The sequence below is a fragment of the Oxyura jamaicensis genome, chromosome 17, assembly GCF_011077185.1.
Source record: "Oxyura jamaicensis isolate SHBP4307 breed ruddy duck chromosome 17, BPBGC_Ojam_1.0, whole genome shotgun sequence".
Lineage (NCBI taxonomy): Eukaryota > Metazoa > Chordata > Aves > Anseriformes > Anatidae > Oxyura > Oxyura jamaicensis.
Genome location: NC_048909.1, coordinates 1,995,367 through 2,019,060, shown reverse-complemented (window position 1 = coordinate 2,019,060; position 23,694 = coordinate 1,995,367). Strand labels below are relative to the sequence as shown.

General features: G+C 55.7%; 2 protein-coding genes across 4 annotated transcripts; both read right to left on the bottom strand.

Annotated features, from left to right (window-relative positions):
- Positions 1 to 616: 616 nt before the first annotated feature.
- LOC118175451 (glutamine synthetase) lies at positions 617 to 13,210 on the bottom strand. Of its 3 annotated transcripts, XM_035341709.1 has the most exons (8): positions 13,131 to 13,181; positions 6,958 to 7,068; positions 5,605 to 5,780; positions 4,895 to 5,056; positions 3,579 to 3,725; positions 2,620 to 2,747; positions 1,519 to 1,718; positions 617 to 1,349 (listed from the first exon to the last, which is right to left on the bottom strand). In XM_035341709.1, the coding sequence occupies exons 1-8, from the start codon at positions 13,154 to 13,156 to the stop codon at positions 1,028 to 1,030; spliced, it is 1,272 nt and encodes a 423-aa protein (XP_035197600.1). In that variant the 5' UTR covers positions 13,157 to 13,181; the 3' UTR covers positions 617 to 1,027. The 3 variants fall into 3 exon arrangements, with proteins under 3 accessions (XP_035197600.1, XP_035197601.1, XP_035197602.1); XM_035341710.1 differs by lacking the exon at positions 6,958 to 7,068 and having other exon boundaries at positions 13,131 to 13,210; XM_035341711.1 differs by lacking the exons at positions 6,958 to 7,068; positions 13,131 to 13,181 and adding an exon at positions 6,008 to 6,066.
- Positions 13,211 to 19,825: 6,615 nt separating this feature from the next.
- LOC118175452 (P2Y purinoceptor 2-like) lies at positions 19,826 to 23,467 on the bottom strand. The gene is made up of 2 exons (XM_035341712.1): positions 23,231 to 23,467; positions 19,826 to 21,146 (listed from the first exon to the last, which is right to left on the bottom strand). Exon 2 carries the CDS (start codon positions 21,099 to 21,101, stop codon positions 20,178 to 20,180), a length of 924 nt encoding a protein of 307 aa, XP_035197603.1. The 5' UTR covers positions 21,102 to 21,146; positions 23,231 to 23,467; the 3' UTR covers positions 19,826 to 20,177.
- Between the last annotated feature and the right edge of the window lie 227 nt (positions 23,468 to 23,694).

The following is a 23,694-nucleotide window of genomic DNA, read 5'->3' as shown; positions in this document are numbered from 1 at the left end:
CAGCGTCGTGGTTTTGATGAAGACAACTAAAAGCTGTGACTGGCGATTTCTGGAAGGAAAATCTGTCCCTCTTACTGTGGGGACTGGGCTACATTTATCGTGAACGGCTCAAAGACACTGAGAGCTCCCAGCTAACTGCTCACGTGTCTGGGTTGCAGCAGCACCCCCAGCTCACCCTGGCAGCACCATGACCACCAGGAGGGACCCAGGGTGCTTGATTCAGACTCATCCCTGCATAGGTAAAGGCAAAACCAGGTTCAAAATCCCCCCACCCGTGCTGGCCGCCCACCCGCTGTGCCCGGTGCTGACTCAGCGGCGCACGCCCTGTGTAAACGCCCGCCAGCTGCTGCCCCGGCCGCTGTTTGCTCAGGCTGCACCGCTCTGTTTGCCTTGCGGGGATCACGATGCAGGGAGACAGCCTTTCGGCCGCCGGCAAATGGGGCAGGGTGGCCCCGGCAGCTGGGGGAGACTCTCCCCGTTTCAGGGCTAAAACCTGCCCAAGGTGCCTCCAGTATCTCAGCTACTGTGTTCCCCAGCCCCAGAAGCAGCAACTCATCAGCAAGACCCCAATTAAATCCCGCACGGAGCTCTGGGAGCCACAGAAAAATGCACCCGCTGCAGCGTAACCTGGCTGCCATACAGCCAGGAAAATTATTTATTATCTTTTCCTTGCAACAGAGATACAGGGAAAAAAGCACCCACCCTCCCCAGGTGCAAACAGCGGCAGCTGCAGCTTCCACGTAGGAATCTATGTACATCACAGTGTAAAGTCCATCGGAAAAAAAAAAAAAAATCCATCCAAGTCTTAAAAAACTCCCCAAGGATGACCTAAAACCAGGAACCAGAAAAAGTGGTTGAGAAAATAGGTTGGGCCCCTCCCTCCCTCTCACTATAAAATATATATAATTTCTAAGGCGACGTTTCACAAAACCAGAAGCGAGCTTCCTAAAGAGTCTGGGCTGACAGCCGACGGCACCGCGTGGGCACGGCTCACGTCGACACGCAAACCTCCACCCTCCCTGCAGCCTCAGTGGTCGGCGTAGTCCTTGGTCTCCACGCCGGTCTCGTTGAGCACCGTGGTCCTCATGATGGCCTCGGTGACCGCGTAGGGGTCGCAGTTGGCCGCCGGCCGCCGGTCCTCGAAGTAGCCGAAGCCGTCCTGGCCCACCTGGCGTGGGATGCGGATGCTGGCCCCTCGGTTGGCCACACCAGCGGAGAACTCAAAGATGTTGGAGGTCTCGTGGTGGCCGGTGAGCCGCCGGGAGTTGTCCCTGCCGCCCCGTGGGTCATACACGCAGATGTGGTAGTCGTGCCGCTTGCTCAGCTTCTCGATGGCTGCTTCGATGTGTCTGGGTGGGACCAGGACATGGTCAGGTTTGGTGTGGGGACCAGCAGAGCCCAGAGGCACTCTCAGGCCACCACATATGACAACATGCTTTTTAAATCAGACACTCCCCCCGGCTCCGCATGTGGCCCCAGCCCTCCCGCATGCAGCCCAGGACTCCCCCAGGGACTCACTTGAGACCCCCGTCCCTCCGCATCTCCTCGGTGCTGTAGTTGGTGTGGCAGCCGGCCCCGTTCCAGTTGCCCGTCATCGGCTTGGGGTCCAGAGTGGCCACCACCCCGAAGTCCTCGCAGACTCGGTGCAGGATGAAGCGAGCCATCCAGAGGTGATCGCCCATCTCGATGCCTTCGCATGGACCCACTTGAAATTCCCACTGGAAGGGGAGAGCGGATGTGTTGTGGGGACGGGAGAGATTTGTGCCTCAGCTGTGGGGCAGCCTGTGTCCCTGTCACCCCCCATGGGAGCTGCCAGCACGGGGAATGGCTCAGCTTTATAATTCACCCATCAGGAATCAGCAACGGGATGGGGAGCATTGAGTTAAGCAACAGGACAGCCTTGGCACGCCAAAAAAAAAAAGGAATAAGCTGCTCAGAACTAAGGAGAGAAAATCGGGGGTCTTTTCTCAAAATTGAAGTATCACGCCCTGCTCCAAGGCTGGCGCTTGAGCTGCTGGCATGCAAGATTCTCCTGCAAGCTGGGCACGGGACTAAAGATGTCCCCACGAGTCCTTCCTGGGGACAGGGTTGCACCACCCATGGTGACTAAGCTGGGATGACGCATCCACAGCTGCTGGCATGGCCTGGCCGGAGCACGGGGTGCTGGGGGCAGCCAAGGAGGACTCTGAAAAGATCAGGGCAAACAGCGGGGTCATTAAAAGCCCTGCCGCTGATAAACCCCACTTATCAGCAGGAGAATCAAATTGCCGTCGCCCAGTCTGGCCACCTGCATAAAGCAATCAGAGGCTCCCTTGTGTCAGCTCCTAAAAAACCCAAATCTCCTCCAGCTGCTGCCCAAGGCTGTGTCCCACAGGAGGTTCCCAGCACTCAGGGCAGGGGAGCAGGCCGCAGACACCCTCAGCTCCCCTTGCTGCTCCCGCAGCCCATCCTGGCTCATGCTGACACCGTGCTGGGCACCACAGGGTGGCCCAGCCCCACTTTCCATCACTGTGGACCCAACAGCAGAGAAGCCCCAAGGAGAAATGGGGAGCACAAGTCTGGGAGAAGCAGACCTGGAGCATCCTCATGGTCAGCATCTACGGGGCCGTGGACACCTACCTGGGAGGGCATCACCTCCGCGTTGGTACCACAGATCTTCACCCCCGCGTAGAGACAAGCCTTGTAGTGGGACTCCACGATGTCCCGCCCGTACACTTTATCTGCTCCAACCCCACAGTAATAGGGGCCTGGGAAGGAAACAGAAGGCACCACACAAATAAGGCTTTGGGGAGGAACGGCTGTGTGCTCCCACCACCGCCAGGCACTGGGACCAGCATTGGCTGCAGAGGATTTATGGGGATCAAATGGGGATTCTTGGCGCACCAGGCCACCGACCCCAACTCAGGGAAGCGGTGAGCGACCATCTGCGCAACCTCGGCCTTATCTCTGCAGCTCAACAGGACTTGTAACGTGAACTGGGAGGCAGCCAGGAGATAAGGAGAGCTTGGCTGGGTCTGCCCCGGGGCACCCCGTTGACCCCCTGAGCACTTCAAACTCCGGAGATTGTTCTGCCAGCAGCTGGCATTGTTCGTGCCTAGGACAGTCAGCTGGCTGCGGTTTCGCAGTGCTCTTCCTCATTCACGCAGGTCAGAGGAAGATCTTCTCCCCGCCTAGGGGAAGGGAGATGTTGCAAACAGCCCGTCCCTGCGACGCAAAGAAGTCAGGTTGGGAAACCCCTGGCCCTCTCCCACGAGGTGCTCAGCCTCGTGCGCTGCAGCACCCAGCTGGTCCCTTCACCAACAGCCGCGGGGAGATTTTTCCGGCCGAGCTCTCCAGCCCTTGACAAACAAGTTGTGCAGCCCAGAGCTGTTTGTGCAATGGGGTCCAGCAGGAGCGGTGCTGCCGGCCGGCTCACGTGAGCCACGGGGCAGTCAGCAAAACAGCTCCGGCCCTCCTTCTCCTGGCTCCCACGAGGGGAAATGTGCCGGAGCACCAGCGGTACGATGGGATGGGGTGCTCGGTGTAGGACAGCATCCCCCGGTGAGCATTTGGGCTGGGGTTCGTGGGAAGGCACTTACCCTGCGGGCCGGGGAAGCCGTTGTCGGGCCAGCCGTAGGGGTGGCCGTTGATGCCCAGCAGCGTGTACTCCTGCTCCATCCCGAACCAGGGGTGGCTGTCCTTCACCAGGTCCATGACCTTCTTGCAGGTGTGCCTCAGGTTGGTCTCTGCAGGCAGGGAGGTCTCGGTCAGACCCATGCCATGGGCATGTGCCCACCACACTCAGCTCTGTCCCACTCAAGCCTCGGCCACCTCCCAGAGCATTTCCCGCGGAAGCCTCAGGGAAAGTGGTGAGCGAATCCCCCTTCCTGCAGCGCCTTCTGCTCACCAGGTTCCTCCTTGCAGAGCCACTGCATGCCCACAGCATCAGGCCACAGGCCCAGGAGGTTTCATTAAACTACCCCCAAAACCACTGCCTCTGCCCCATGAGCGTCCTCCTCCTACACACCAAGACATCGGGACACGTCCCCAGCCCCGTCCCCCGGGCACCCGGCACATCAGGGAGCAGGGACTGACCACCTCCCATCACTTCTCTGCACCCATCCCCAGCTTAATCCTCCTCATTTCCCTCCAGCCCTGTGGTTTTGGGAGCAGCTGGGCTGGCTCGGGAGCAGGACAACATACCACACGAGGTCCTTAATGGCAAGGAGGAGCTGGAGGGCTGGGAGCTGCCCGGCTCCAGCACCCAAGGCTGGCTTTAAGCCTTGCTCCTTCAGAGGCAGCGCTGCCGGGCAGAGATCCCAATCCAAACCCTTCCCCCCAGGCATCCCCTCCTCCATCCTGGGCTTTATCAGATGGACTGACAGACACCGGGACTGCAGACTTCTGCCCTTGGCGATAAGCCCTTGCGTTTGCAAAAGGACGCCCCGAGCCACACCAGCACCTTCGCATTCCTTTCCTGCAGCCATCAACAAGGCGAGCAGCCACCAAGCCGGCGCATTACAGCGAGCTGCTATTCCCCTCCCCGAGCGCTTTGAACACCGCTTCTCACCTACAGTTTCCCCTTATTTACAAGCCTGAGCACTGATGCTCTGCACGGCCCCGCAGGGCTGGGTGCGCTCAGGATTAAGCCCTGGGCCACCCCGTGCCACCTATCCGCACGGAGCAGGACGGCAGCCGCCTCTCGCTGCTGCTCCTCGCCCTTCGCAGCAGCTGCTGCAACAGGTCCCTGCACGCACCCGCCTCTGCCGGGGCTCGCATTTCAGAGCCTTAGGCCAAGAGCTCAGCGCAGTTTGGCGAGGAGCAGTGTCAGTGCCAGCGGTCCCCTCAGAGAGAGGCACCCCACGTTATAGCGGGGTGGCTGGGATTAGTAGTTACTGATGATCCCAGTGCTCACCTGCAGGTTTCCTGTTGTACTTGAGCACCTCACACAGCACCAGCTTGTTGGGGTCCAGGCAAAAAGGGTCTCTGAACATGCAGACGGGCACCAGGAACATGTCGCTGTTGGAGCCCTCTGCCTGTGCTGTGCTGGAGCCATCAAAATTCCATTCGGGGACATCTGTTGGGACAAAGGGAAGAGCGGGGTTGGGAGGAGGTATCTCACGTACAGATAGTGAGAGGTGCTGCTGGCTTAGACCAGGCATGGAGCACACAAGAGGGCACCAAGCGCTGTGACACGACAGCCACCGAGGTTTTCACGCACATCCCTGAGCACCGGTGCATTCACCCACCCCAGTGCCATCGGGGTGCCAGCAGGATCAGCGCCGGAGCTTTTCCTCCCTGCCGGCCACCCTGTGCCAATGCCTGGCACGCACCGCGCTGCCTGCCAGCCCGGCTCCACGCCTGTTTGCCCGGTGGACAGGGGCGAGGATCTCACGTTCCCCTTCCCACCCAGGGCTGATGACAGATTGCAGATTAGGCAAACGGCAGCCTCGCAGCCGGATATTTACACTGCCACTTTATATAACCCCGTGAGACGGCTGCAGCGGGTATCAGCAGTGCCACGCAACCAAGGAAGGCGAGCGCTGCCTCCCACCGCCCGAAGCACCCCCAAACTTTATCCCAGCGATGCTCAGCGCCATCAGGAGGGAGCGGTGGCAGCGTTACCTTCGATGCTCTTGGGCTCCTTGTCGAGGGTCCTGCTCTTGCAGCGCACACCCTCGCCGCTGCCGTCGATCCAGACGTAGGTGACCTGCACCTGCCCGCCCTGGGGCAGCCGCATGTACTGCTCCCTCACCAGCTTGTTCAGCCTGGAGCTGTGCGACACCGACATGGCGACAGCCCTGCGGGACGGAAGCGCGCCGTCACCCCTCTGCCCCTCTTCCCCCCCTTTTGCCCTTGTTCCCCCCTTCCCCGCTCTAACTTTCCAACCGGCCCCCCTGCCAAAGCGCCCCCCCGCTGCCTGTCGCCCCCCGCCGGTCCCCTCGCTCCCCGTGTCCCCGTCCTCCCCCCAGCTCCCCGCAGCGCCGCCGCCCCCCGCGGGACTCGAACCCGCGGCCCCGCCGCTCACCGGCCCCGGCGCTGCCCCCGGCCGCGCCCGCCGCGCTTTATAGGCGGGGGGGGGGGGGCGGCGCGGGGGCGGCTCCGCCCGGGGGGGCGGCACCGAGCGGGGACCCGGCCCCTGCCGGGAGGGCGGGCAGGGCCGGGGGGTGGTTATGGGGGGGGGGCGGGCAGGGGTCTCCCATGGCTCCATGCTAAGCTCCCTCCCCAACACCTGGGGTTTGGGTCAAGCCACAGGGCAAAGGGTAGGGGGTGCTCGGGGTGGTGGTGGGTGCTCGGGGGTGTGGGGGATGCTCGGGGGGCGGTGGGCACTGAGGGCAGCTCGGTGCGGTAGCGCTGGGTGAGAAGCCGTGGGGCGCAGAACTGCCCGGGGACCACCGAGTCCAGCCCCTGGCTCCGCTCAGCACCACCCCAAACCAGCCCCTGTCTTGGAGCCTTGTCCAAACTCTCCTTGAGCTCCAGCAGCTCGGTGCCGTGCCCACGTCCCTGGGCAGCCTGTCCCAGCCCCCGACCACCTCTGGGTGCAGAACCTCTCCCTAACACCACCCTGACCTTCCCCTGTCCCAGCCCCATGCCATCCCCTCGGGTCCTGTCGCTGTCCCCAGGGAGCAGAGCTCAGCGCCTGCCCCTCCGCTCCTCACCCATCTTCCCTTCCTCACCATCTCCCTAGCATTCCCTCGGATGCTCTCTGACAGCTCTGTGTCCTTTAAATAACGAGTCCTGTTTATTCAAACTCCTATCTACCACCTCCCTCCTGGCGGTTTGTTTCTGTAGGGTCACACCACAGAGTTTTGACCCCCAGCCCCACTCCGGGGGCCAAACTCCTCCTTCCCCAACCCCCAGGACCATGCCCCCCAGGAATCCTGTCCTGCTGCTTGCACGGACAAACTGTGGAGCTAAATCACAATATTTTACATTTTCAAGCACCAGAGAGTCACTGGGGACCTTCAGAAGCAAAACCCGCCCACAGCAGTGGTTCTGCTCCGACTCGCAGTCGGCTGCAAGAACCCAGCAAACAGGTGGGAGCTGGAGCCGACTGCCTCAATACAGCGGTGATTTCCAGCTACCGAGCTGAAACCAAATCTCAATTAGATTAATTAAACAGGCGGCTGCCTTTTTACTTCACGAAGGTCCGGCGTTGCAGGGCTCCCCGTTGTCCCAGCAGGCAGAACAAAACTGCCCCGACGGCACGAGCACAGCCACAACGCAGCCAGCGCTGGCAGCTCACGGGCGTTATCTCAAATCCCCTGACAGTGTTTTTTGTGGGGAGGAGGAAAAGGATTTCAAATAACCCCCCAAAAGCCCCAGCTGCCAGAGCTGCAGGAGCACACCACAACTCCCCACTCTCCCTTGTTTTTCTGTTTTAAGAGAGGTCAAAATGCTTTAAAACATGCCCGAGCTCCAAAGCAGTGCAGGGTTTTGCTACCTCAGGCAGATTCATGCTCTCAGCTGTCTGACTCACCCCCAGGAATGTTTTTGTGCACAACAGTGAAACATCTCCATGCCACCAGGGCAGCTAGAAGCCCTCTTGCAGCAAACCCTCCCCTGCGCCTCCTCGCCGGGCACCCACCCGCAGCTCTGGTTTTCTTCTGGAGGTGTTTTGCTCCCGCAGGCAGATAAACAACCGGGAAGACACACGAAAGCATCTGCGATTGCACAAGCACCAGGAAATGAGATCGACAGACACAGAGGCAAAACCTAATTAGCAATTTTGGTCCCCGGGTTGTGACATCAGTGGCACCTGGACGTCACCCGGCCCACCACCAGCGGGTGCTGTCCCTAGGGAAGGAGGTCAGCACCCAGGGGTGTGCCCGAGGTTACCCGAGCGACGGTGGTGGAGGGCACGGGGCTCCCTGGTGTCACCCTCCTTGCTGGGTGACATGCAGGGACCTTGTGCAGGAGCCCCTCAAAGCACGCGGCTTCGAACCAGCCGCCTCCCTCAGCGGGGTGCTTTGGGGACACATCCATAAATCTGGCTGCGAAGCCCAAACATTTCCTTGTTCCTGGCTGGAAATTGTCACGAACAGGGCGGCAGCCCAGGAGGAAGTGTGTGTCTGGGTGTGCAGCCCAGGCGGGGTCCTGGAGGTGTTCCCGAGGTGGCTGCGTGGCCGTGTCACTGCCCCCTGCCCACGCTGGGCTGCACCGAGGCTCCTGAGCTGGAGTCCACGGGAGATACAAGGGGCTGGTGTTGCGCTTCCATGGCTGGGGGCGAGGAGGAGGAACCCACAGCCCCCGTCCTGGATAACAACGCAAACCTGGCCCCAAGAGCAGCCAGCACTGAGCCCCCTGCAGTGTTGGATGGGTCAAACACGGTGGTGATGCTGTCAGGTGAGCTGCACAATGCCAGGGATCAGCCAAGATCCACAAGTCCTCACTTTATGCCCAACAAAAGCTCTGGTTTTCCCTCCTGAATGTGCCCAGAAACGCTCCAAAATTGTGTACACAGCAGGCTCAAAAATACAGAGAAACAAAACAAAATGCCTGCTGCACTAACATCCAGTAGTAACTGCATGGTTCAGGGAGGAAAACTCATTTTTGGACAGCTGGAAGTGCCGAGCACCAAAATAGTTGCAGGGGAAAGACAGAACAAACACCGGTAATCCCTTACCCGGTCAAAGCCCAGCCCGACAGGGCAAACAGGGCGCGTTTATGGCTTGGGGCAGCAGGGACGGCTCCAGCCTGCGAGTGCAGGGTCCCATGCCTGCCCCAAACACCGCCAACGGGGCAGCTCACCAAATATTTGATGGATAGCAGTGTTGTTTAGCCACAAAAGCCTGCTAGGGGTTTTAGCAAGGTATTTCTGCCATACAGTGTTAACACCTGGTTATTTGCATTTTGCTGTCCACCCTGGGATCAAGTTTTATCTCACCATGGTCTAATTCCAGCCATTTCTATAGCATAAACTCGACGGTACGCTAACAGCAACGAGCACAATTCCAACCTGGATCCCTGAGCCTCTTTACCCTCCAGCCAACGAGCTCTGGGCTCTTTGCAAACAGCGGGCTCCTGCCCGCCCGCTCTGCGACAGGCACAGCAAACATCAGCCACCGCCAGGCACCGGGGCGAGGGATGCGTGAGCCGCCCAAGGTCAGCGCTCTGGAGGGATGGAGGCAGGAGCGGGGATGTCCTTGTGTCTGTAAATGGTCACACATTAAATCTCCAGAGGACTTTGGAGAAGACTATTTGGGGAGGGTTTTCTCCAGCTAGAGGACTGCAGGAGGAGCAGAACGGATGAGCCATCACCTCCCTCATGGTGGCTGTGAAGCTCAGAGGTGAGCATGGGCTTGGCAGGGGTCTCCCATGGCTCCACGCTAAGCTCCCTCCCCAACACCTGGGGTTTGGGTCAAGCCACAGCCTGGGGAGCTCTGGCCAAGGCTGAAATTCTTCCAGGTTTTATCTCCCTGACTTTGAGGCTTTATCAGCCCAAGCGTTTCCCAGCCTTGCCAAGATACACCAAAGATATTATTAAAGCCTTTGCTTTGTTAACAATAAAAGCCTTAGCAAATTTTCCAGGTTGAAACACTTCAGGAACACAACATGATCTACCAAGAATGGGTTAAACAGATACAAGCTGAGTGACTTTGGGCAAAGGACCCGTCACTGCCCACACCTTCCCCAGCCAAAAGCAGCAGGGTCCACACCTGGGGCAGGGGGTGCTGCAGCCTTGGGCACTGGTCAGTCCCCCAGTGCCCAGACACTGCACAAAGCAGAACTAGCAGGATGGATAATTTTGAATAAAAATCCAATTCTCCTCCAGGAATCAGGGTGCTGCTCCGAAATGAGGGGTGCCCTGGTTTCATGGGTGAAATCTGCAAAGCACCGCCTGCAGCCCCAGGCTGGAGCGCTCCCTCTGCCCGCTCCAAACAGCACGTGCTGCTCTGTCCCCTGCCCAAACTGTTTGACGACGGGGAGATTAGAGGGAAGGCAAAGAGCAGGGTCGGAGTGGGGGAGCCCGGCACAAACACCATAAAGGGATTAGAGGGCAGGGGGCTGGGGGAGTGCAGGGATTTTCCTGCGCACCACTCAGGAAGGGGCGGATTTCTACAGGTAAGGAGACACGAGGGGGATGCTGCGGGATGCTGGAGGTGGGTGTGCTCTCCCTAGCAGGTTTGCAAGAAATTCCCAGGGCCACTGCTGGGATGCGGCAGGATGTGGCCAGGGTGGGCCAGGTCAACCCTGAAGGGTTTAGCAGGGGTGACCTGGCACTGGTGCTGGAGGTGGTGCTGAGCATCACGGACCAGGCACAAGCATGGGTGATGTTTCCTCGGGGGGGTAGGGGGTGGGTGAAGCAGCATTTCTGCCTCTGACACACGCTCACTTTTACACTTTTCCTACAAAACATCTGAAGTGACAGTTTGCATTCACAGTTAGAACACATTTAAGCAACACAAATCTCGTTACGCCTGGATGTTTGCACCCAAACCACTTTCTCTTCATTCAAGCAGCAGTTACACCTTTCCTATACACACACAGATCACTCCTTAGATAACTCACAGATAACTGTCACACCAGAGCACACCTGGGCAACCCACAGTCCCAACTCAAATGGCACTTTGGTGGCCACCAGCCCTATTCTGGTAGCCCAGCTCCCAGCCTGGGCTCTCCCTGGGTCCATGAGCCTCCTGTTCAGGCTCACCCCAGCTCACTCCCACCCCGATGGGAATTGAGAGACCCCAAATTGGGATTTTCCCACTTTTTCTCTCATCAAGCCCTGCTCTGAACCAAGCAAGGATGGATTTTGACCAGGTCCATGCTGTCCTCCAAGCTGCAAATGCCAGCAAGGGGTAATTTTGGCACAGGGTGAGCCTCTCTGCCTCCAGATACGTGCTTTCTCTGGCACCAGCTGGATGCCAGCACAGCCAAGCCGTGTCCCTTCTCTGTGTATTATCCGGGCTGGCTGGGACAGCTCCGTGCCCAGCAGGTTTTGGAGAATGCCCTCCGACCACAGGTGACCAGGAGATAACACCCTGCAACACTGACCAGTTGCGATGAGCCAGAGATTTGCTCAAGATCACAGCAAAACCCAACTGCAGAGGCAGCGATTCATCACCAGCCTCACGTGAGTGAGTCAGCCTCAATGAGAGGCTTTAAAAATTTAATAATTTTTAAATTATTTTTAAACCATCGGCATTCATTTTAGCAAAACCAAACCTCAAGGCTCACCAAAACCCCCATAACAGCTAAGTGCTCTGAGCACAGCTGCCAAACCAGCACGTTAGCCCTCTCCATACCGCATGCTGGTTATGATCAACAGCAAGCGACGCACCCGAGCACAAGGGTGAGCAGCACCCGCAGCCTGCTCGTCCAGCTGCCTTCCCAGCCTGTATCCTGTTTGGCAACCCAAATTTACAGCCTTACACAGATGCAAAGCTTTTTCACTTCCCTCACCGCTTGCGCCGAGCCTTTGCTGATGTCAGCCCCGGCACTCACAGCAGCGTGACTTGGTTCGCCAGGGTCGGGGGGGGGACTTCAAGAGAAACAGGAGCAGGCATTTAGTTGCTGTTTTTGGTGGCGGTGGTGTTGATCCCCAAATGGTGCTTTTCTCTGCAGAAGTAATGTTATCTCTTCGCAACCACATGATTTCTGGAGCTGGATTTTTTTTCCCCTTAAAGTTAATTAAGTGCTTTAAAGGCAGTTCTCGCAGCTTGTAGGATTTGGCCTTCGATACACAGAACCTTGAGGAGGTGCCCTGTAGTGCTCTGAGGCCATTAGTGCAGCAGGGGAGAAAATTCTTTGGCAAAAGCTTTATTTTGTTTCTTCTTACTGCTAAAGGCCACCTCACTGCAACCCTTTGCACAAACACGTTGATTTTGGCAAAAGTTGGCTTTGAATTAGCCCAGAGCAAAGCAACCTGGTGTGCATGAGTGCTTTGGGCTTGTGGGCGTCGAACCTGCCCAGGCTGCAGCTCGCTTCTTGCGGGGTGCCCGCCCTGCCCAATTTAAAACAAACATGCCAACCCTATGGACTCCCTTGTTCTGGGGGAAGAGACTCCCTAAGAACTTTATTTTGGCCTGGTTCAACCCATTTTGCAAGCAGTTGCATTTGAAAGGAGTTCCTGTAGTTCCCTAGCAAAGCGTCTCCATCCACGTTGGCTTTATTCCCACCAGATGCTGCTGGTGCAGGTTTGCTTTGCTGCAATAGCAGGGCCTGGCGCTCCCTGCCCCCTTGGGTGCCCATCCTATGCCTTCAGCCCAAACCTCACCTGATCACTATTGAGCCCAAAGCAGAGCTTATTCCATCACCCAAACCTCGGGAGCATCGCCCAGCATCACCCCAGGGCACGCTGCTGACGCAGCCATCAGTTGCTGCCTGCCCTTCGGGACTTCTGCTGCTGGAGCACACGACACACGCTGTGGTGCCCGTGCGCTTACCCTAGCCTGGCCAACTGGCAGCACCTTGCATTTCCAGCTGCAAGGGGGCAGAGCAGGCAGCATCACTGCTCCCTCTCCTCATGTGGTGCCTGCACGGCCGTTGCATTGCCTGCTGCCCGGCCATAGCAGGGCTCCGCAGTGAATCACTCCTCGATTCCACCTCCAGCTGCTGGCTCAGTAATTGCTCCTGGCTCACAAACACCGAATACAAACGGTCCAGGACCAGCCAGGCTCTGTAACAGGCTGCGTGCCTCTGAGCCTAGTTACCAGCATCATTTTGTGCTGTGCATGCATTCAAGCTGCTGCTGAAATGGGTGCTGCCTTTTTGTGCTGGCTCTAAAGCTACAGGGCCACAGGACATCAGGGTAAGTCACCAAGAAACTTCAAACACTCCAGGTCCTTCTCTGCCCCTTGCAGCCAGACCCCACCACTGCCCCCTGCCCCTCTGCTAATGACCCCATGGAGCAGCCCCTGGGAAGCTCGGCCATGCTGCTGCACCAGGAGCGGCCCATCTCCTTCTGCATCCTCCCTGCCCCAGACCTGGGGACATCCCAAATCATCTTTGAGGGCTTTGGCCCCAATCCTGCCTTGAACACATCCATTCCCTTCCAGCTCCCCTGCCCTCCCTGCACTGCTTGTGAAGGAGCAGAGCAGGGCAGGGCACCAGTGGTACAGCCAGCTGAGCCCCAGCAGCACCCCCACAACCCACCCCACATCTCCACCTCTACAGAAAGCCAAAACAATGCCATGTTCAGCCCTTACCAAGCTGAGCCCAGGGCTGGCACCATGGCAGCTGAGCCCTGCAGCCCCTCATGGCCCCATCAGGATCCCCAGTCCCTCTCCTCAGGGCTTTGTGCCCTGGGGCAGCACCTCCCGCCCCCAGCTGTGGGACATGATCACCCTCATCCCACACCTGCCCCAGATGCCTGGGCTTGCTGCAGCCCTCCGGAGTGGGGAATGGCTGGGAAGGGTGCAGGGTGGCTGGGACGTGATGATCTGGGGGGGACTAAAACACAGAGCAGTGGGACTTTTGGGAGCTCCACTGTTGATTTTTCATCACTAGAAGGAACAAAGGATGGGTGGATGGATGGAGCTGTGTGTGGATGGGTGGATGGAAGGATGGATGGATGGGTGGATGGAGCTGCATGTGTGGGTTTGTGGCCCCAAACTCAAGCTTTATGCCTTGTTGCTGGGGTGTTCCCACATCCTTTTTTCCTCCTCCTGTGTGAACCCTGTGAATTCAGCTCTTCACTTCAACACCCTCCCCAGCTGTCCATCCCCAGAACAGGTGACAACCCTCAGCAGTCAGGCAGGGAGGGAAGCCAAGGCACAGCACACTGGGGTCTTGCAACCAGCTGGAGGAGGTGTGTGGTTCTTTGTTTTTTTCTCCTTGTAAATAGGACTCTGCCTCCAGTCTCACACACTACTGTTCTCCTTCTGCTTTCCTTTCCTGCTGCCCTGAGCTATGCTTTCCCAGCTGTGTGGGTGCCAGAGCAGGGATGAGATTGCACTGATGAGGGATGCCCTTGCCTGATCCTCAGTGCAGGCATGAAGCCACACACCTGCCCCACAACCCAGGCTTCCCCGTGCTGATGCTTGGAGGGGACATCCCTGTGTTCCAGGGACCTGTGGGCACCAACGGTGGCACTGACAGTTTTGACTAATCATTTTTAGCTGGACTGGGTTTGGAAAGGCTTCACAGTGAGGAGAAAATGAATGTTGTCTTCTAGGTGCCACCAGTGAACATTCCTTTCCCAGCAGGTGTGGATCTGGGTGGGTTTTGTCTTAGTTCTGGCGGGGTCTCCCCAGCCTGGAGGACACCACGAGCCAGCTCGGCGTATGGCTGGGCAGCGGGACAGGATTCAGTGAATGGCTTTTGTTAACCAGAAGTGGTGCCAGGGACATCTAAAGGCCACTCTCCACATAAATCCCTCTTGTAAACATTTCTTCCACATAAGCACCCGTTGGCGATCAGCCCCAAAGTGCTCAGAGCCCTCTCACAAGGACCGCAGCTTTGAGGCCAGCTTTGTTTGTGTTGGAAGCAGCAGAAGGCACTGCAAAGCTCCCTGTTTGCAGGGCTTGAGGGACACACAGCATTTAAGTCTCTTGCTCCTGGCTCCATGCAATCTCCCCCAATGCCCAGTCTGCAAATTTTCCATTTTCTGTTTTGTGTTCAGAAATAAACTTGAAAAAGCACCTCATTCCCTCCCGGAATGCCCCAAATTAGTGACAAGAGCACAGACCACAACCCCTGCAACTGTTCTAAAGCTGATTTAGTGATTTGCAGCCCCAGCTCTTGGTTTCTGAGCTACTGGAAGAGGAAGCAAGCTTTCACAACAGCACCAAGCCAAGACAGCATCCAGTAAATGCCGTGGCAGGGATGAGCTGGGCTTTGGCATGGTGTGTTCATCGAGGCAGTGGTTGTGCGTTATCATCTCACAAACAGGAAGCCTGCTTGCAAGTCACCAACTAAAAATGTGGGGAAGCGGCCATCGGCACTGCCGGGTGAGCAGGTTCTGGCAGCATTGGTTGCCCACGCGCCAGCTCGGAGCTGCTGGGCTCCTAACACAACGCAGGCAGCATGTCCCAGCCCCATGTGGCAGGCGAGGCCAAGGGCTTTCCCCAGCCCACGTCAGCAGTGTCCTTCCTCCCACTTTGCCTGTTGGGATGGCGCAGGAGGGCTCCCACGTCACAGGAACACCTCACCATGGCTCGTCGTGGGCTGGCACCGTGCCCAACGTGCTGATGGGCTGGTATTTCTCCAGGGGAGGGAAGGGTTGATGAAAAACTGGGAAGTCTGTGGAATTAAGTGTTTGTACCTGAAGTGACGGCCTTCTGCTGAAAACATCGATGTTGTGCAGAGCCCGTCTGTAGCAATCCCACTCCCATGCACACAACTTGCTGCTGCAGCACCATGCATTGCAAACCACAATGCAATGTGCCATACAACACACCATACAATGTGAAAACATGCAAACTGCAATGCAAACCTCAGCACCACGCTGAGCACCATGCTTTGCAAAGACTGACACATGGTTTGGGCTTGGTGTCAGTTGGGAAGAAACCACTGGTTTAATCCAGAGGTTAAACCCAGCTGCACTGTGGAAAGGCACCATCCACCCATGCTCCAAGACATTTCTGTGGTTTTTAGTGCTTTAGCAAGCTCCTCACCCACTTTGCTGTGCTGCTCAGTGAGCTTAAATACAAAAAGATAAACTAAAAGCTGGTGGATCTACATGGGACCAGGATCTCCATTCTTCCAGGTTGTACAGAGGGACTTGGTGCCATGGTAGTTTTCTGGGCTTGGGTTCACCAGGGCTTGTCCAGAAACTATCATGCTCTACAGAAAATGAGCAGTGGTGCTCCAGTCAGCCTTTTGTTCTCGTGACTACCTCTTACCCTTGAGTGCAAGGACTCCAAAGCTGTGTTGAGCACAGGAAGGTTGTTTGGAGGATGCGAGATGCTGAAACAAGACTGCCTGCAGCGGGCTCCAGGCCTGAGCTCAGCTGAAAACCACCACAGAACTGCCTGTGGTTGTTCACTAAATGGTCAGAAGGATCTGGGAGACCAGTAACAGGATTACAGAACCTGCTCCTTTGGTCACCGCTGTTCCCATAAGCGCAGTCAGTAACTGAACCCTTTACACTGTTCATCCTGGCCCAGTGACACTCTGCCATGTGCACAGTGAGCGGGACCTGATAGCTCTTCCCTGCCTTAAAAACCAAAACCAAAACAAAACAAACAAACCATGATTGTTAATCACAAGCTGCTTCTGTGCACGTTTAATAAATGGCCTTATGAGAGCTTCATGCCTTGGGCCAGACTGCAAAGACGGGGCTACAGCAGGCCACTCAGCCGGGCCTGCAAAGGCTGGGCCAGGCAGGGCCGCAGCCTTCACCCAGGGCCATGGTCTTCACCCAGGGCCATGTCCCAACCTGGACACGAGTGTTCATTGCTGGCCACAGCCTGTCACACTCCTGCTGGGCTTAGGCTCCTCTCTCCTCTTCAGTCCAGTGATGGAGAGTTGGTGGAAGGAAACCCCCATTTGCTGCCCCCAGCCCTTGGCCACCTTTCAGGGGTGAACCACAGCTCAGAGCTAGGGGGAAACAATGTGAGCTTAGACAGGGGTGGAGGACATGGCATCAAGATCCTTAAACCTGAACATGGCAGAGGTCAATGGTCCAAAACAATCAGTATCTTCAGCTTTGCTCAAAGCTAGAAACAGTCTCTGCCTTGCAAAAGAGGTGCCTGGTATGGCATCTGGATGAGGCTTCAGATCCACTAAAGGTGCAGCCATCAAGCAGTGATAATCTACATTTAACTAAGTAGTGGTGTGGTTGTGCTCGTTATAAGTGCACGAGTTCATCTCAGGAAGTTGTAAGAATCACCTTAACACATCAAAAGCTTAAAGGCAGTCTCCTTATAGCAAGTGAACAGGGACTATGATCCCAAAAGTTCCTTAGGATCAAACATGTCTGAAACAGACACAGTACTTGAGAACAGGACACTCTAGGCCACACCTGGAGTGCTGAGTCCAGCTCTGGGCCCCACAGTACAAGACCTGGACGTACTGGAAGGAGCCCAGCAGAGGGCCAGCCAAGATGAGGAAGGGCCTGGAGCCATTCTGCTGCAAGGGGAGGCTGAGAGCTGGGACTGCTCAGCCTGGAGAAGTGGAGGCTCAGGAGGGATCTCATCAACATCTATAAATACCTAGAGGGAGGTGCAACAAAGAGGGAGCCAGGCTCTTTTCCATGGTGCCAAGTGCCAGGACAAGAATCATAGACTATCCCAAGTTGGAAGGGACCCACAAGGATTGTCAAGTCCAACTCCAAGAGGCACTGGGCAGAAATTGGAACAAAAGAGGTTCCCCTGGCCATCAGGGAGCATTTATCCACTGTGCAGGTGATGGTGCCCAGGACCACCTGGATGTGGTCCTGGGCACCCTCCTCGGGATGGCCCTGCTGGAGCAGGGGTTCAACCAGAGTTACGTAGTCATGCTGTGATTACGTGAAAGGGGATGCTTTCACTGCAGTTAGCAAATACTAGCAGCTTAAACGCAGAAAAGAGGATTTGTGGTCATGCTTAGGGTAGAGTTGTTTTTTTTTATTGTAGGATGAGATACAGTCACATGCAAGACTGCAGATACATTTTGGTGCCCAAGCATTGGCTGCAGCTGTACTTGCCTGAACAGCTGCCGGTTTTCAAGCCAGCTGTCCTGGCTGAAATACTGACTGCCAGTTCATTAAGAGTAGGAAGGTGAATCAACATTCACCTGGAAAGCATTTTGCATCAAAATTTTTGCTATGCTCCCTGGTGGAACAAAAAAGGATTATCCTGATGTGGTTCCTCACCATCACTTGCTCACCTAGGTTTTGAATATGTCTTCAGCTTTTCTGTTTCTTTGGCAAATGTTCTGATCAGGGACAGGGACAGCCACCCTTTCACAGACACATACAAATGCCTCCTCATTTAGGTATCAGCTCAACACAAAAATATTTCCTCCTTCAAGGAGGAGCCTGAAACCAAGCTGCTGCTCGCTGCCACCCACATGCCCATGCAAGGCAGGACTACGAAGCTTGCCTGGATGTTGCAATAGGACCCATCCAAGAGCAGCATTACTAACAGTAAGGAACAACCTTCCGTCTGATCATGCAGGGGATTGACTATCATTATACTCACAAATCAAATAAAGCTTCACAACTCCCCCCTGCAAGGCAGGCAGGCAGGGATTAGCCAAATAATTAATTAGGAGAGAGAAGTAAAGTTAGAAAATGAGTTTCCTGGTCATTTCTGGGTGCCCTTGGTAGCAGTTTCCAGGATGAATGCATTATTTGTTATGTTCTGTGGGCAGTCAGCTGGCCACAACTCCGCTGGTGGACCAGAAGGGAAGGAGCAGGCATGGAGGCTGATCCAACAGCTGAGACATCCAAATCCAAACTGAAGTGGGATACTGGGAACCAAAACCTTGATGAAAATCCCAACCACAGCCTGATTCCTCTTAGGTGATAAGGTCTTGCTCCCTGTTGTCCTACCAGCAGCAGTCATTACATACAGCATCTTCCAGGAAATCCAGACAAAATCGAGCTCTCTGTGCCTGGCTTTGCTCATACAGAAAGTAAATTGTGGGCATGATCTGCGGCTGTAGGTTTTCAGTTGAAAGAAGCAAGACAGAAAAAGGAAGGGCAATTAGATGCATTTCAGAGATGAAGAAGTGAAATTTGGATCCAGTATCATGTTCACAAAGTGTATAGCAAGGCCTAAAAATAAACCCTGAACATCCAAGCCATTGCCTTATACCCAGCCAGCCTCTCCTCTCTCTGCCTCCTTCTTTGCCATGGTTTGCCACAAAAACTTGCTCAAGTGTGCAGCTCTGTTTATTCAGCACAACTCTGTTTGGCTGGTTCTGTTTTACAGCGAGGTGAATTGAGGCAGGGCACAGGGAAGGGCTGGAGCACACGACCCTAGGGGAAGTGACGTTACAGCTCTGCCCACTCTTTTAAACACTATTTCTGCACCTCACTTTCCATTATGAGCTTAGAGCTGCAGCAGTCAGAGCCTCCAACACTCTCACATCCTCCAGTGTGAAACCCAGGTTTAAAAGAAGCCCGCTCCCCCACAAAATTATATACATTTTTAAGTTACACTGTATTTCTGATCTGCAGAAACCCTGAGCAGCCCAAGAACTGCCAGTTCCTCCACCTCGGCTGACCCAGCACCCACCTCAGCAGTTCTGCCCCCACGAGCTCAGGCTCTTCCACTCCCTCTGCTCCTGCAGCAGAGAGCAGCCAGTTCCCACCACCCTGAGGGAAAAGCCACTGCCCTGGGGCTGCCATGCTTCCAGAGCACAGGCACCCATCTGCATGGCGTGATGGAAGAAGGAGAAGCACAGTTCCCTGCCACAAGGTAAAGGTGCCAAGGATGAGAGCAGCCACAGGGCTGGGGGCTGGCCAGGCAACATGCCCAAACATGGCCTTTGCATTTGGGCTCCAGGTTTCTGCACCCTTCAGCCAATACTTTTGTTCTCCCTGGTGGCCACTCAGAGTGTGGTGAAGCAAGCTCCTCGCAAGCTTTCAGCCCAGTCTTCGTGGGACAAGGGCAGACTGATGAGCAGGGCGCTCACACTCCTGTTCCCCAGGACCTTCCAACAGACTGAGTCCAGATTTCCTACCAGGCTGATGAAGCACCTTTCTCCATCCACACACCTCCCGCCTGTACCCATCATCCGTGGCTCAACATCTGCCACCTTGTCCTTCCATCTGGAAAGAGCAGATGCATGGGTAAGGGGGAGCCTGGCCCCAGCCCAGCAGTGCACAGGGCTGAGGAGATGCTGGTGCCTGGACAGGGGGCATCCTGTGGGTGCTGGGACCTGCGCCCTCCTCAGCTCCCCACACACGCAGACCCTCCTCCCCAGAAAAGCACAAAAACATTCACAGTCAGGAATTCACAACAGTTTTCACAGGAATTTCTCCTGATTTATGACTTGAGGTGTAAATTATCTCCCTATTCCCCCCTTGTACCCAGTAGGGCTTGGCTTTTTCAGCACTCTGAAGAAACCCATGTACGAGAGGTTCAATCACCTGGGGTACAGCCAGTGCATAGAGCTTCCTTACAGCCCAGGGAGCCCCTGCCTGCAGGAACAACCTCTTGGTGTCACTGGGGGAACACAGAGAAACCCCCAGGTCCTGCAGTGTTGCCAGGCTGAACTGCTGCTGGTAGCTCTGGGGACCTGGGACAGAAAAAAGGAGGGAGAAGCTGAGGGTTCAGTTCTTCAGCATCGGCCCTCAGGGGGCTCCCAGATCCCAGCAACACTCACTTGGTGCCCCAGCGTTTGCGGAAGGAGTCAGCAAAGCTCTTCTTAAACTTGTCATTGGCAAACACATAGATCAGGGGGTCCAGGCAGGTGTTTGCCATGGTGAAGACCCAGCTGATGTAGTAGGCAACTTCCACTTGGTGCAGGAGCTGGCAAGACATGTTGTAGTACTTCACAATGACGCCTATGGTCCTGCAGATGTGCAGAGGACCAAAGCAGATAGCAAAAATCACCAGAGACACCATTATCATCTGCAGAGACCTGTTCTTCATCTTCTTACCTCTGGAGCTTCTCTTGGCTGCTTTAGCAATGGCAGCTCCCAGCAGAGCACCGCAGGTCAAGGAAACAGCAAAGGGCAGGAGGAAAGACGACACAACCACAACCATGTTGTAGACTAAGTAAACAAAGGACAACTCCGACTGGTGAATATTCAGGCATCTTTCTGATCCATCAATAAGCGAAGTTTTAAGGATGAAGAAAAAAGGGAGCCCTTGGACAAAGAGGATGATCCAGACAAACAAGCACAGCTTTCTCAAGAAGGTTCTCTTCTTCCAGAGGGACTTACTCTTGTACCGAACAACCACAAAGTACCGGTGGATGCAGATGACCGTCAGGAAATAGATGCTGCCGTACATGTGGGTGCTGTGTAGGAAGACTTCGAGCTGGCAGAGAAACTGGCCAAATGGCCACTGGTTGCCAAGGCTGAGGTAGGAAATCTGGAGTGGAGCAACGGGGATGATGGCGATGTCTGCCAGGACCAGGCTGAACTGGAGGATCATGCCCGAATCCCACTGCTTGATGTGGAAGCAGAAGACCCAGAAGCTCACGCCGTTCAGCAGGATGCAGCCCAGCAGGAGCAGGGTCCCCAGGGCGGGGATGGCGGGGTGCAGCCCCTGAGGCAAGCAGTTCGAGCTGGTGTTCATGAAGGTGAGTGAGGCCAGCAGCTCCTCGGCCACCTCTGTGCTGACCTGCAAGGGTTGGGGTGCAAGAGAGAAAGCAGTGAAACCACCCGAGCTCATCTTCTTGCACATGAAGGCTGAGCTGCATCAGAGGCGGGTTTTCAAACACTGTCGTTGAGGCTGAAGATCTGTGGCCAAACAATGACTATTAATTACCACAGGCACCACAGAGGAGACCTGGCAGGTGCAAGGGGCCACGTCCTGCTCTTCACAAGCAAGCACGACCTCGTGGTAATCGGACCTGACCCCGCCACACTCAGCTTGGCTTCCTCTGCTTGTGCTGCAAAAGAAAGAGAAAAGGCAACAAAGGAACCACAGGAGCAGCTCACACATTCAGGGCTACTAACTGCTCACAACAGAAGATGAAATGAATGATGCTGTCACTGCCTGGCTCCAAAAGCCTCTGCATTTAAAATCCCTTGCAAGAACCCAGCATCACCCACACTACAATCACTTAGCAGGTTTTGTTACAGCGCAACTGGCAAGCGGCCGGCTGAATTACCCCACCTTCTGCTGCCAGACTTCACCACCCGGCAGACAGAGCAGCCCCTGCACACCCACCCCACTCAGCTGCCGCATCCGAAATCCTCGCACTGCCCGCCAACCACAGCGGGACACCCCAGAGGGTGAAGGGCGTTGCACAACCTGGTGCAGGGAGCAGCTCTGGTCTCTTTCTCCAGGAGGGAGGACCATGGGGCTGCTGCTTCTGTTGCTCTCCACCCCGCTGGGTTTGTGCTTTTAGGTCTCGTTATTTACTGCACAAGGAGCCAGGGGCTGCCTGGTGCCATCCTGGTGCTGTGCTTTCAGCCGATGGCACTTGCCACCGTGGGGTGACCCACGCTGCTGCCCCGCTCCTCGGCAGCAGCGGTGGTGGGGCGAGGAGTGGGACCACCTTTTTGGCACACAGCCTCCAAACCCGTTGGTGTCTCACCAGCAGGAAAACTTTCCCTAGCCACTTGGGTGCCTCAATCCTTCTGGATGAGCCTGAAATCAGACACTTTTCTTTGCCTGAGTTTAAGCACTTGGCTTTAAAGCCTGGCTCTCTTGTGAGCTGTCACTCATGCTGCCTTTAGGGAATGAGCCCACCACTCCTGAGAATCCCCTGGTGCTCAGCGCCACTCTGGGATGCAGCCCCTGTGCCCAGGGATGGACCACAGGGAGAAATGGGGTGTGAAGGTGTTTTCACAGCTAATGCATTTCCAGGCAAAGGCACCTTTGCACCTTGGCTTCTGTCGGCCAGAGAAACTTGTGATTAAACCAGACCTTTCTGTTTGCTCAGGGCTGGCTGGATGTGGTGGGCGATGGACATGGCCTGAGCAGCTCAGAACGGGCCAAGAACCAGCCGCCCACAGGGTGCCACTTCCTCACTGCAGCCTTTAACTCTTCTTCTGGTCAAAACAGGCATTTAAACCCATGGGCACTATCGGTTAATAACCAGCCCTGGCTTAGCCAACACCTAACGACAATGCCTTCTAATGCAGAGAGGTGTACGGCTATCGCAGACGCACCTTTGCGTTAACAGTTTGCTCACCTCTGTCTTTTTTTGCCCTAGAAGCGAAGCTTTCCAAAATTAAGCATTTTTTTAAAATAAGGTTTTGTTGCTGCTATCATCCACAAGGATTTGCAACCGATCCAGAAAACTCAAACCAGGGCTGCCCCGTTGCAGAGAGCTGGCAACAAGCAGAGCCCTTCCTTCCTGCCTGGAGCAGAACTGCTGTGGCCACAGTGACCGGCCTGGCTCTGGGGGTGGTAAACACCCCCCGGGCTCCTCAGCTTTGTTTTTTCTGTGCTAATGAGGGCTGGGGTTGATGCCTGGGTTCACCGTGCCCTCTAGAAAGTGAGTTTAAATATATGCAGTAATTTCTTCATGAAAGAAACAGAGCCTCCCTACTCTGAGTAAGAGGAGAAATTAAAAGCAGTAAGACGAAAACAACTAAGAATTACCCAAATAAAAAAAAAATAAAAAAATAAAAATAAAAAAAAAGAAAAAAGAAAAAAGAAATCAGCATTGATTTACCAAGGCAAAGCAGAAAAACGATGAATTTTCACTTACCTTGAAGGTGAATCACACAAGCCATTAACCATACACTTACCTCAAAAACAGCGCTAAGGATCAGAGCAGGACCTAGAGAGGAGGAATGCAGAGCAGCACCCAGCCCTGCCTCTCAGAAGGGATTTTGCTCCTTCTTTATGTACAAAATTCCGCTGGTTTAGCCTGTCACCCAAAGGTGAACTCCTGCTGCTCCACCCCAGAGAACTCTTTGGGGCCGGAGGGGAGCAGTCCCCAAGGGTCACTCCAGGGCTGGTGGCACCGCCGTGCTTGAAACCCTTCCTGCACCCAGCCACCCGGGGATTTCTCTGGCTTGACATGGAGGGGCAGGACTTCTCTGAGCCATTTCAAGGCAAAAGGGAAGTTTCTAAGAAAGCGGTGGTTTGGAGCAGAGCCTGCAGCCCACGGAGCCTAATCATAGCAGTGGGACAGCATCGACCGCAGTCTGAGCTGCATGCGGGGACTTCCACCTGCAGGACTGTGCAGCGCCCCACGAGAAGCCTCGAG

Coding starts and splice junctions, on each gene's coding strand:
- LOC118175452 (XM_035341712.1), bottom strand. CDS start 21,101: ATGAACACCAGCTCGAACTGCTTGCCTCAGGGGCTGCACCCCGCCATC.
- LOC118175451 (XM_035341709.1), bottom strand. CDS start 13,156: ATGGTGCCAGCCCTGGGCTCAGCTTG. Junction 7,069..13,130: donor CCAGCCCTGGGCTCAGCTTG/GTAAGGGCTGAA, acceptor ATTTGGTTTCAG/CTCGGTAGCTGGAAATCACC. Junction 5,057..5,604: donor GGAGCCCAAGAGCATCGAAG/GTAACGCTGCCA, acceptor TTGTCCCAACAG/ATGTCCCCGAATGGAATTTT.